At 39.4% G+C, this 13,905-nt stretch overlaps 1 protein-coding gene across 1 annotated transcript in view; it reads right to left on the minus strand.

The window, feature by feature from the left end:
* Nucleotides 1-7,033: 7,033 nt before the first annotated feature.
* The window catches only part of zfhx3 (zinc finger homeobox 3), a 134,077-nt gene continuing 127,205 nt past the window's right edge, over nt 7,034-13,905 (minus strand). The window contains 1 exon segment of the mRNA XM_034196870.1: nt 7,034-13,619. Coding sequence (XP_034052761.1) covers nt 11,902-13,619 — 1,718 coding nt within the window. The 3' untranslated portion in view covers nt 7,034-11,901.

Raw genomic sequence — 13,905 nt, forward strand, 5'->3', positions numbered from 1 at the left:
TCTAAAATGGAATTAAAATAGCCTGGAATATTCCAAAGCTCCTGCAGTACTATTACTCAGTTACGACGTAATTATCTTAAAATGATACAAGCTGAGAGAAAACTGAATACAATTTTCCCAATTCTGATGAAACTCATTTGATGCATTTTCCAATCAGCCTGTAATTTCATCAGAGTTCACAGAAAATGAGAAGCACGGGATGTCATCTGATTAACTTCCTTTGAGACTGATATAGACTAGAAGCACCTTACAAAAGAAATAAACAACATTTCTCTTTGGTTTTTGCAGCATACAATCAAATGAAACCGAACTTTAAAAATGCATTTCTAATTATTTAAGAGCAGGCTTAGACAGGTAATTTTTGTGTGGAATCCAGACACCTATTTGAATTTGCAGGCCAACATCAATACACTGGGATGCAGGAAACATGCATGACAACAGTAAACGTGCCTCTCCCTTAGGAGAAGGTTTATGACCTAACAGTGCCCCAACCCCCCCCCCTATGTTGGCCCATAACATCCAGCATAATCCAAATAATCCACACAAAAAACAGTACAAACTGAGAAAAGGGAGTAAGGAATCCAACACAGTCTCTCCCTTTCTTATCGCTCGTCCTCATGTTGACTGGAATGACATTAGATGCCAATGCTTGTTTGTGCTCTAATGACAAGTAAGAGGGGACTGCTGTCTCCATGGCAACAGCCAGGGCTCAATACATCATACCTCGTTACAGTAGTCAAGCGGGGACGTTTGTTCAAAAATTAATATATCAAGGGAAGAGGAGAGGGAAAGAGTGCGTGGTGGGAACATTGCCCAGCATTTGTTACATGAGTTTGGTAACTGTAACATTTAAATAGTGGCCTTATTAATTCCAAGTTGCAGCAGTAGGCAACTATTTGAAATGAATATTCAGTGACCTTGGCTTGATACGGTGACAGTAACATGTCTGTACGAGGAAAAGACTGTGGGAAGATTAAGAGGCAGACCAAAGGGTAGGGTATGTGTGCATTACTGTGAGCAAGTGTGTGTGTTGGGGGTAGGGCTGGACTCCAGGCAGTATGCTGCAGATTAATTGCTTGTGATTCACAATTGTAGGAATTGTAGCACAACAGATACTCAGACAGTCAACCACTGTCTAAAGCATTCAAACTGCTCAGACAGACTGAATCCTGTTACTGTGTAGGTTGTGTTGTATGAACTTAACAGAATGCTTTGAAGAATGAAAAAAAAAAGGTAAATGTGTTTCTCAATCACTAAATTTGAATGTATTCGTCAGAATGAGGATGGTAGGAAAAGGTTGCTCTAGCTGAGGCATGTAACAGCTGTAAGGCAGAGAAGGACATATTTTGGGCCAGATGCATGACTCCAGCCTCCCCTAAATCAAATGAATGCATTTTAATCCACTACTTTAATATATATTCTGTTCAGACAGTTCAGGTACAGTGACAGCTCTGGAGAAATGAACACAAATAAAATATCAACTACTAAACTAAATATAAAAAATATATTCCAAAAACATGTAAATTTACAAGATAAGCCATCCTAACTGACAGCCCTTTAAAAAGCCAGACAGACTTAATCAAATCAAAATCTGCTTTAGTGCAATATTCTCATTCTCTTATGGATCAACTACCTTTGCGTGCATGTTCATATGTCAGGCACCGTGTGATTGCCCTTTATTCATGTGGGAATAATTAGTAATTCACTCACTTGACAAAAAGGACCTTGTTAGATTTAATTATACGATAATCTCAGGAAGACAATAGTCTGTGATGATAAGAGAGCTACTCCTATTTGTATGTAATCAATGTTTAATATTTATCATTCAACAAGCTCTTATGGAAAGGCTTTAATGAGAACTTATCTTCACTTGAGTCCCTCTTCAGCTTTTTTCAGCTCTCTTTCCAATTGACATTCACTGACCTCCTGTAGAACACAGAAGTGGGGCTGACTGTTTCTCGCTCATGAGTCTTTGAAATATTTTCTTAGAGGGTCTTTTGAAGGGTTCAATTGTTGATGTTAAATTGAATGTTGGATTCTGCTAGCTGTCTGCTAATTAGATTTCAATCACAGGAGAACTTTGCAAGCCTGTCTGTTATAATTAGACACTATAACACTTTTGTGGCCAGTCTGCCGTGCTTTCTTTTTAAACTCCTATACCATAAATTAGAAACATATAAAAAGGGGTAAATGCTTAAAGTGTTATTAGTTCTGATTCGACAAATTACTGTGTTTATGAATACAACCGAAAAAACATGTCCACCTCATTTAAGTAAAATATTTATTTTGAGCCTCTACTCTCATATTTATGAAAACAGTGTAGTTTTTACGAGGGGAAAAGCAGAATATCCCCAATGTGTGCTACAACAACTAAAACAACTTAAGCATATATATTGGAGTAAATACTCTATTTGTATAATATATACATTGTAAAGTATATTCAGTATAGGTGTGCAGTATGGAATAAGAAATTGGACCCTGGCCCAGTTTGTTTCAACATGGTAGTGTGCCCTCCCTCTCACTGAGAGGAGCTCTCAGACTGAGTGAGGAGTGTCTCAGGCATCCACAGCACACCTGGTCTCCATTATCTCTCCATTTCACAGGCTTGCACCCCCTAACAGGGCAGCCTGGGAATGGGCCTGGCCCTTTCATCTTCCCATCATTATAGCAGCTAGCCCAGGGTCAGGGCCCGGTCTGACAGGCATTCCAGCAGCAATGCAGTACAACTGATTTTGGTTAAGGATAAAATACAAAACCTAAGTCAAAGAAATATTAAGAAGAACAAGTCTTAAAGCAATTATTGTATTAAGATGTATATTTTTACAATCTCCCCAAAGCTATATGAAATATGAGGCTGCACCTTAAAGGTGTGCCTCCCACTTCCTCAAACCCTTGCCTCCTTTGTGGCACATGTACTCAATATATTATACATTATTACACAGTTGTTCTACTGTTTGCTGACAAACACACAGTAAAGACTACAGAACAATGTTTTACTTGTTTGTTTTTTTCCAACGTTCAATACTACAGTAGTGTTCACAAGTGTGTAGTGATATCAAGCTGAGTGTTGGGTTTAATCTCTTGCTTTATCACTCTTAAATCTTGTCCGCAGAGGGACATTTGAAGACAGATCAAGGAGAAGCTAAATTCTTTCCCTTCTTTTTTAACTGTTCAAGGGATTTAACAGACCCCTTCAGACAATCTGTGAAACACATTTATGGAGAAAGGATACACCACCTGATGGTTCAGGTCTGACATGGTCCACCCATTATCATTTTGCATATGAGAACACAATGAGGTGTGATAATTGATCTCTCATGTACTTCAGCTCACTCTCTCACGACACTATCAGCACAGCTTCGTTTAAAGGCTGAAAACACTCAAGCAGAGCTCACCCGAAGCCTTTTAAATGCATCATCACTTTGAGGTTACAGAAATGACACCATGAGAAGCACTTTGAAGTGAAGTAAAATTATCCCTTATTTCTACCCCACAAATGATTTATTAAGGGGGAAAAACAGGGGGGAAAGAGAAAAGGAAAAGGGCAGTCGAAGGATAGGGAAGGACAAACACATTCCCAGCACATATTCTCTTCATTACGAGTGAGGGGGGGGGAGCCGATCATTCAATTACTGACTGCCGTCACAGGCTAATATTCCTGCCTGTCAGGGCCCATTCTGGCTCAGTTTTGGTCAGAGTCCTTCTGATGGACCTCATTTCCTGTTAAACAGAACCAGAAGGTGCTGTGAAAATGGCGACACCTGATCCTGTGTTCCAGGAGACGGGAAATGCTTTGGCAAGGCTGAGAGCCTGCCAAGATACCCTCAACACCTACCCCAGCATGAATCCCACGTGGGTGGGAAGCTAGCGAGGTGGAGTCTAGGCAGAGGGGTTTATAGGCCACTCACTTAACCAGCACTGGTGTGGGCTAACACTGATATGTGTATATTTTTTTCATACATATAAATTGATGTGAAGATGTGTCAGCCCACTTTGATCAGGAAACTTAAGGCTATATTTCAAAATAAACTGAGTTCTCCCTTTTTTCATTCCTTTGATCCTTACTCACCCATCATTTTATCTGACAGATTAGATTGAATTAGTTTGACCTGTCCTCAAGGCTGTAGCGTAATTTGCCTTTGACATTGATATTGAAAGAGACAATGTGGCCAGGCAAAGAGGTGTAGGTGGGGGTGGAAAACAGGGGGAGAAGTAGGTATGTGATGCTGAAAGAAGCCCTACAGTATACAGTATGGCTTTCAGGCTTGGTGGGGAAATTCCTGTTCCTCACAGTCATATATGTCATTTCACCACACTGTCTGTCACTTGACTGTTGCTGTGCAAGCTGTTCATCTGCAAAGCAGACCAGCTTAGCTTGGTTTTTCATTGGATTGATGGAAAATGTATCCAGTATGTCCACAGTATCTGCTGGGGACACAATTCAATTAGTCACTTCAATGCAGTTCAGAACAGTTTACACAGGTTCAACATGGTCAGAGCCTTCAATAGGTTTAGTATCAGTAAAAACATTTGGCTTTAGCTCTACATACTTTGGAGATACCTCATCAAATTCTTCCTCATACTGTATGATGTTGACATGTCTCTTAAAGGTAGTTTTGCTGCTTCACATTTTTGGCCATTTGTGAACACCATGGAACAGGACACATTGCCAGGGGTAACCCCTCTCTTGGCTAATATGAAGGCAAGGTGCTCTGACTGTAGCAGTGAGGAATTGGATGCTGGGATGTGTGATGGTGTGGTTTGACTAACAGCTTCTGCTCCTCATTTTCTGCGTCTATGGTTTCATGTGGTATTACCAACGTTTAGCCGAACATCCATTAGAGAGCTATGTTCTTTATTTAAGACAGGGACCAAGATGACATTGCACAATCAAAGATTTTGAAATCATGATGAAAATCATCCGACATTTGTTCCCTGCAAAGATTGAAAGCTGATACTAAAGAGCTTTGGAAACCCCATCAAGCCATTATCGCAACAAAGCAAGAACTTAGACCTCAGCATGGTAACACCACCCAGCTTGGGTCAGAGTCTGTGATATTCTATCCAACAGAGCTTTGCTTGTCTTCTGGGCTACCAAAGAGAACATTCTGTGGTATAGGGGCTATTTGGGATATGTAAAAGGTTGGGCGGTTTAAAGAGACAAATGACTCTAGGAAGCTGTCAGCTCCACCTCTGACTGAAAAGACTGAGTTAGTGATGTGCATTGAGAATGATAATTAAATATGGGGCCAAAGATTGGCATGATGGGCCCTGTACCTTTAGGCTAGGGGAGAATTGGTTTGGGAGCTCACATTGCCCAGGGCCTATGTTAGACTCATGCACTAACCCAATTTCACACTGTGTGACTGGGCCTGGCCTGTTTCAATGCAGCATTTGAGTGTGAGTGCCATCTGGTCCAGGCCTGTGAAGGAAATGGCCTTGCTTTTCACACTGATCGGATTAGGGTGTTTTTAATTCATTCGGGATGTGCCCTTGCGTGTTAATTGGCTCAACATGGCCAATGAATCTTGCCTGTTGCATGACACAGGATGGCCTTTTCCTTAAACTCTCTTCAGAGGTTCGAGGCTCCTCAGATTTTTTCTTACAAAGCGCCATGCCTTTAATGCATTTCTGATAAATGTGTTCATTTAACAAACAAAATGTGTAACTTAGGTATTGGAAACATTACAAAAATGTATGTTAATGTCAATTAATCTAAATTATATGTGTGTGTTCTTACAAAAAAGGTTATCATTTTGATAATTTAAAGTTGATTTTGTTTTCTTTAATGTAATAACACGTTTTTTTTAATTTTTTTATACAATATATGTTGAACAAGACAACCATTGACTGTGAAAGCAAGAAATTATGCAAGAAATTACAACGCAATTCTGTAATGATTGCAGACCATTATATCAGTTTAACTGTCTTCACATATTTGTTTGTGAGAGAAATACTCTCCAAAAACTCCAGAGAGGTGACAAGAATGTATTACAGTTTGCCAAAAAGCTTATTCTAATGCATATCATCTATTAAAGTCATTTGGTCTCGTCTTTACTTGGTAAGACATCCAAAAGTGTGGTTATTTTTAAGATCACATTTTTGATGCAATTTTAAAAGAAATGGTGCTAATAATTATTACTCCTTACAATAATTCTCATTTCAGATTCAATTTTTCTTAGCAACATTGTCAGTACCTGTTATTACATAAGTTGCACACTGCAACCCTTTCATCAAAAAGAAGTTCACAGTTGTTGCTTAATATGTTAATCCAAGGCACTTACAATTCTAACAAGCTAAATATAGGGGCAGATTCAGAGGTTGAAGGTTCACAAAATCACCTTACATGTCAAATAGAACAGTGTAAAGCCATTCTAATTTCAACAATACTGTTGGAATGGTTTAACACTTGATGGCTTAGAAGCTGATACAAATTGACCATAATATGTCACTGGGGGCTCACAGTTCATGCTGATGCAGATCCTTCCGTTATTGTATCTCAATGCCTGCTGAGAATAATATAATGCTTAACAGGCAGAGCAGGACTTGTTTTAATTGGGAGTTGTCCAAACGACCAGGCCCTCTGCACTACCCATTGCTTACTCCCTGGCTAATGGTTATGGGCAAAGAGATGGAACGTCAGTGGAGGTGAGGCAGCCCAGGCTTACGCACCAGAGCAGACAGTTAGCAGCTAGCAACCTTTGACGACATGTACCAGGCTGTAAACATGTTTTTTCTGCTAATAATTGTGGATTTTAACATGGTGGTCTATGGAGATTGACATGCTTTTGGAGCCAGTCTCAAGTGGCCAATAGGCTGCAGTTTTTGGCAGTTGGCTTTCAGCAATGGAGGTTGCCATTTAGCATTATAAAATGTACGGGTCTTCTACATTCTATATGAATACATCTGTAATATATATGGTAAAAATGTAAAACATACTTTTTTCTCTGGGTTCTGCCAATAAGTAGTTACAGTCGATAACAGCAAACGATCAAATTGTAAAACACTCAAAGATCACTCCACATCAGTGCAATTTATGCTCATACTTTTTTAATGTATCACAATGAGCAAGAAACATACTTGATGAAATATTTTCAAAGGAGTATATTCAATTACCATCTACAATCAACTTAACTAGGACAACAAGGTTTTGTGACAAAAGTTTCTTTAAAAGTCTGAAGTTCCATGTGGTTGTATGTATGTTAGTTTCCATGTAATTTGGTACAGTTTGGAAATCTTCATCATATAATTACAGTAACAAAAAAGCTAACAAGACTACAGTATAGAAAAGACATCAAGAACAACATTTTTGGTTTAACTTGCTCTTTTTTGTACATTGCAAGGCTGTTTTTTTCTACCCTCGGATGGGCTGCCTGGAGCCACAGAGCCATGCTTATGAGGCTCAAGGAGGAGTAATTCAAGGAAACAAAAAGAAAAACTAAAGCATAAAAAAACATTGTGGCACCAGAAGTCACAAAAGGAACAAAGAGCTCCAAGTAACAGTTCATCTTTGAAGTTGGAGCAAATGGTTGTTTGGTTGTTAGTTTGGTTGTTAATTTTGGTTAATACGCTTTTTTTAGTGTAACTGCCTCTTTAAGAATGACAGCTTTGAGAGCCCGTCCCCTCTCTCTGATATTATTTACTCTTAGATGATGTAATCAACAGAGAGAGGGGTGAGCCGCCATTTGACTGGAGAGCTTAACTTGTCAACCAGAGACAAGCACAAGGAAATGAAACGGGTAGCAACATGAACTGGGAGAAATGAAGCAAGCGTGTCTGTCCATCCTGTCCTGAAATTTGGAAAATGTCCATCAAAGAGCAGAAGCAGAGGCAGAGCTGGAGAAAGAAAGAGATAGACAGAAAGGAGAAAGAGGCAGCTGGAGCCACTAAAGTTCAGTTCCATCTAAGGACTTTCCTCTCTGTGTCACACATGTCCATTGGTTCCAGAGTCCATTTCCATTACAGAATTGTCAGTTATCAAATAAGGAGGTGGTTTTAAAGCTGTTTTGAGCCTGCCATTGGCTCCCATGCCCAGTTTTGGTGTGCCCACAGCCTCTCATGTCCTCCGAAGAAGATCTCCAAAGCTTCCCAAAGTCCTTTTTCTCTCTCTTTTCAGTCCTTTTCGAAAACAAAAAAAGTTGATGTCTCGTTTTAAATATATCTATATCTGTATACAGGTACACGTTCGTTTTCACAGTGGGCAAAAGATGACCTCTACAGCAAAACCTTGTCTTTATCTCTCTCTTTGTAAATGTCCATTAAAATCAAGTATCCCAATGTTAAGTCAGTGGATCCAATTATCCACAATACGATTTGTGCCACAATAAAATATACACTTGTCTGGGGCACAACATGTAACTTGTTTTCTTTTCGTTTCAACTGCATAAAGCTTTGGCCACATTCATAAAATCAATCAAAGTAAAAACTGCTCAGTGCTTCGGTATTGTTTCTGATCATTTACTTTAAAATTGGATTTTCTAAATTTGAGTTATTCATAATCCAGCTTTGTGGTTCAGTTTGTTTTGGTGTGTAACATATAAAAACAATAAAAGGCAAACAATAAAACAATTGAATTGATGCTGGCTCTTATGAAACACACGCACACACACACACGCACACACACAGACCATGCTGGCTGAATCTTATGAAGAGACTTCAACTTTGTCTTCAACAAAAGAGCCCAAAAGATTACACTTTGGAAATAAGAGAGCAAACAGTTTCAGGTAGACAATGAATATAAAGAACATTTTCACACCATAAAGTGGCCAGGTCATATTTTTTGTTTCGTAATTTCAGCAATTCAAATTAAAGCTAGTGTTAATTTATGATAAAAAGTAATATACATTAACCAAATAAAATACAAATAATTTTAAGAAAATAACAATACATGTCTGACATTGTCTGAAAATTAAAAGAAGCAAACATTTAAGAAAACTGTACAACTTAAGATTTTTCAAAATAAGAAACAACATGTGAAGAGTATTTCAGGGAGTTGGACTTTTAAAAAGTAACAAGCTTGCAGACCAAATCTCATGAGTTCCAACAGCATGCTGTAGTATTAACACCGAATCACTTTGTTCTGCAAGACGAAGCACTTTAAACATTATTCTGAGATTGTGCCATGTATTAATTAGGGCAAATATATTGACTAAATAGTGGCCAAAAAGTAGTTTGACAAATTTAAAAAGGGTTTTGGTTTTGGTTTTAAAAATAAAACTATTAGTTCTTTGAATCATCAGTGAGAGGATGGGGGTACCTATATGCACATCTATGTTCTTTGCAATAAAATTAGAGGTTGACTTCTTTGGACATGAAAGCATCCTTGCTATTTGAAATCAAGGGACATCTTCAAAAAACCTACTCCTTTTTCCAGAAATAATGCTTTGGAATGAAGATGTCCCTTAAAGACCTGTAATCTATGCATGGAAGTGGCACCCTGCAGACACATGGGACAAGTCACTGGTGGATTTCCCAGGAAGGGGTCAACTCATCCAAGCAGCCATCTTTTCCCTCTGAGACTAGTTGTATGTTGACTGGCATAAATGTTTCTAAACCTATGAGACGCATCAGTACCAGATGTATTATATACATTTTTTGGTAACCACTATTACTTGCTTAACAAATGAGCAACAACCTTGACTGGATGGAGGGATTTTCAGCAATGTTCCATGCCAGCACATAATTACATAAGTTATTCAGCAACCAATGATGCAGAAATGTACACAACAGTTTACAGTCACTTAAAAAAAAATAGAAAAAAATAGATTGTGACAATTAAAAGCAGGTAAATGAAATAGGATCAGTCCTTGCTTAAGAAAAATCCATTGTGATATTTGGAATGCACTGTCTTTACAAACATTATAGATCATTGGCTTTAAACATTGGTCTGTTCAAAAAGAAAATCGGCAAAATGTCCTTTGGAACATATATTCACAGTCTTCAAAGTTCCGTTTTTGCAACAAGAAAAAAAAGGTGTTGCAGAGGCAATAAATTGGTTTATTGTTGGTTTTAGTTAAAGCTTAGCCAAAAGCAAAATGAGCATGCATCTAGGTACTTTTTCTCCTTTCAAAATTCTACATTAGCAGCAAAACGTATGTCCTTGAAGACCAGACCTAATACATTTTCTTAAAAAATGGACACTTGAATGTGACAAAAAAGTAAAACAAAGATTAATAACCTCTATCTTACAAACTGCAATGGCTCTGTAACGGTGCTACTCCACAATGCAAGGACAAGGGCCCTTTTTGGTTTTTGGTATTTACGTAAAAAAGCCACCTGTTTGCTTGCAAAGAAGCAGAAACGGCAACTCTGATGCGTACTCCTTTGTCTTTTAAAACTTTGTTTTATTTCCTCTAAAAACAGCAACAAATTCTCAAGTATAAAGAAGCCTCTTTTCTCATATTTATGCACCAATGGTGAAAAGTGTTTAGTCTTTGGATTTTCTTTTTGTCTTAAAGCGTGAGAATTATTATTGGTATTCTTTTTCATGTATGACAACAAACATGTCAAAATGAAAATAAAGACTGTAGCCACACTACATGAAGAACAAAAGACCTGCTTTGTAGTGTACATATCTACAAACACAGGAGAGCAGAGAAAAATAAGTGCGAAGATAGGAACAAGTAGAGTGAGAAATAGGAGTCAGACAGTGATAAGTGCACAAAGGTAACACAAAAATTAAATAAAATTAAACTTTCAATATTTCCCCCAGGATCTTTTAGTTTTGGTTAGCGCAATACCAACCAAACCATAACATTTAAATAATTCTAAAAGAGGATCCTGCCTTGTCAGGAGGGGCATTTGGGTGAATGTTTCTCAAGAAGTTGAGAATAAGACAGAAACAAAATGAGATAAATTACCTGTCCATAATCTAGTCTATCGGAATGACCAAGACAACATCAAATGAAGCGTCTTAAAGTTGGACAATACAAAAGCTTAATGTACACAAAGTTTTTTTTTTCAACCTACCATACTGTTTAAATTCATTTCCAATGCAACAATCTACTTAACACCAAAAATGTTCATATCTATCATAAATACAGAAGGTTGTTTTTTTTAATCAAAACTCTTTTTATCGCCCGTTATTGTCTGCAATGCTCTCCTTGTCTGGGTATAATGGATTTAAAAGGATTTCAAATGTTAAAACCAGCAAATCATTTACCCTTTTTGAATGCCCAGATACAATGCCGTGTTAAAAATTGTACTCAACTTAACATTTTCTGTTATTAAATCAACATATGAAAGAAAAAATCCTTATCTCCTGTTGGAAACAAAAGGTGTAAAACATGGATTTCTGTAACAGAAAAAACCTCTGTGAGCTGTTGACCTGAGAATAAAATAGACATTACATTATTCTTTTACTTTTGCAAGCCATTGGTATCTGAATGCTTAAATAGCAAGAAAACTGATAGACTATTCTCCCATAAAGTACATACTGGCTTTTTGTGACTGTGCTATTAAGTAGAAATGATTACAAAAACAAAGGGACAGCTTGTTGACTTGTATTTCTTCAAATGGGTTCTTGGGCCATTTGTCAACCTTGAAGCAGTCCACTGCCATACAGTACAGCATTCCTCTATCATTACCCAAAACATAACTGCAGCAATCTTTTCTATTCTCATATATTAGTATGCATGTATTTCAGTTGAGAAAAACAAACAAACAAGCAAAAAAACAAACAAAAGGAAAACCAGCATGTTGATATGGGAAACAATCCACTAACATTTAAATTTTTGGTTACAAGCTTTGGAATTGCAGTTAGTCTTTACACATCTTTTTCTGAAATTGGTTTGTATACGTTTAATGTATTTTTAACATTGCTGCTTTTTGTGTTTTTTCCATTTGTGATTTTTTTTTGTCTTTTCAAGTGTTTTTTAAATATTGTCCATCATTGAAAGCTCTTTACAATCTGATGGAGTCTGTTCCTACACTAGCAAGATTACTACTACAACTACTACTGTCTTTGACAAAGCCAGGCTGCTGCGGCTCCTCCGCCGTCCTGCCAAGCCTGTCCGCTGACTTCTGACTACTGTCAGAGTCAGACTCGTCGGTAAAGACGTCTGTTGGTATCGAGGTCTGAACTCCTGAGGTGCTCAATGAACTTGAGGTAACCGTTGAAGGTGAGGACATTGGAGGAAAAGAGGAGGAAGAAAAGGAGGGACTGGCATTGGGCTTCCCAGCTAAAGCTCTGGAGAAAGGGGCCTGGGGCCATGATTTGCCGGCAGCTGTGGTGTTGAGTGGGGTAGTAGAGGAGGAGCAGAGGGAAGAGGAGACAGCAGAGGATGGCATGGTGGCTGATGTTGTTGGCGGGGGAGGGGGGCTGCTGATGGGATGAGTGGCAGACTGCGAGGTAGATGCGGTGTTAGGATTGGGGAAGCAGGCTGAAGAGTGAGGTAATAAACTAGTAGCGTGCTCTTTGGCATTTCTGGCTGATCGCTTGATTGTTCTGTGTTTGTGCAATGCCGATTCCAGGTGTTGACTGAGTGCTTTTTCCCCATCCAACGTAGTGTCACAAGCCAGACAGTCATAGAGACTTCCAGCCCCTGCACCTACGCCACCAGGGACACGCTGCAACATCTCTTGCAGGTTTGCCGACTGACCGAAAAAACAGTTAGATTTAACATGGGTAACAGCCTCATCTTCCTTTGTGAAAACTACTTGACATTTGCGGCATGCCAGTTTACACTGCACCTTAGGGACGATGTACTTATTCAAAGCTTTGCCATCCATCTCTTTCTGCTGAGAGGGTACTTTTTTATGAGAGGAGGAGGAGGAGGAATTTGGGGGTTCACTATTGGGTTTGCCCTTTTGCTCCTCGGTTTTCACTTGATCTTTGGCAGATTCTTTGCGATCCTCCAAGGGTTGATGGGGGACTGGAGTTTGGCTAGCCTTGGGTTGCTGGATCTGCTGAAGCTGCCTCTGCTGCTGTTGTAGTGCGTCCTGCAAGCTCTGCTGATATTGCTGGTAATGCTGCAGCAGGGACCCCGGAGACAGGCCCATCATTGCTTGTGACAATGCTGGGTTGTAAGGGAAGAGACTTTCCATACCATACATCGGTTGCAGGTAACCCCCTTGGAGAGCCCCAGGGATCTGTGGAGAGTAATACGGGGAGAACCCAGGCATGAAGTAGGGCAGGAATTGGTTTGTGAGGAGAGCTGTGGGGTCAGATGCCAAAGCAGCCTGCAGGGCCTGAAGCTGGGCAGGGTCTACCACATACTCCATACCAGGTGTGGGCATGGAGATGGCAGGTACAGCTGTATCTGGTTTCTCCTTCTTGGCACTGGCAGCAGAAGTGGAAGGGGCAGGGGTGCTTCCAGTTGACGATGGGGTTGAGGACTTCTCTGTCTTTTCCTTGGACTTCTCCTTCTCCCTTATCCCCTCAGCATCACGTTCTTTAGAGGGTTCAGGCCGAGAGCCAGGCGGGGTGGTTGAGGAAGTGGAGTTGGATGTGACGGTGGAGCTTGAGTGGGAAGCAGATGTGTTGGTCTGGGCTGGACTCGATGCGGCAAGGGACGATGAGGAAGGAAGCTTGTTGGGTAATCCAGACGTGGGGAGGCTAGGCGAGGGAACACTGGCACCAGGCATGTTCAGGAGGTTTGAGGGTTTTGGAGGAGTTAAAGCTGGAAAATATTCAAACACAGACAACATGTAATAATTAATAGGTGTATTTCCTTGATAAGTGTGTCATTATAAAATGTAAACACAACAGTTACATGAAGAACTAATGATATCAAGATTATGCAATCTTCACAAAGTAAAACTCAGTCTGAGTGAGCCATTTGTTCACAGTTTGTGGTATTGGTGGGTCTAACAGTTAAAAGGCCAATATATTATGTTACACAATTTACCGTACTGTATGTGTGCAGTATAAATGAGTACATGTCACAGACTGATGGTAATAATATA

The sequence above is a fragment of the Gymnodraco acuticeps genome, unplaced genomic scaffold (genome assembly GCF_902827175.1).
Source record: "Gymnodraco acuticeps unplaced genomic scaffold, fGymAcu1.1, whole genome shotgun sequence".
Classification (NCBI taxonomy): Eukaryota; Metazoa; Chordata; class Actinopteri; order Perciformes; family Bathydraconidae; genus Gymnodraco; species Gymnodraco acuticeps.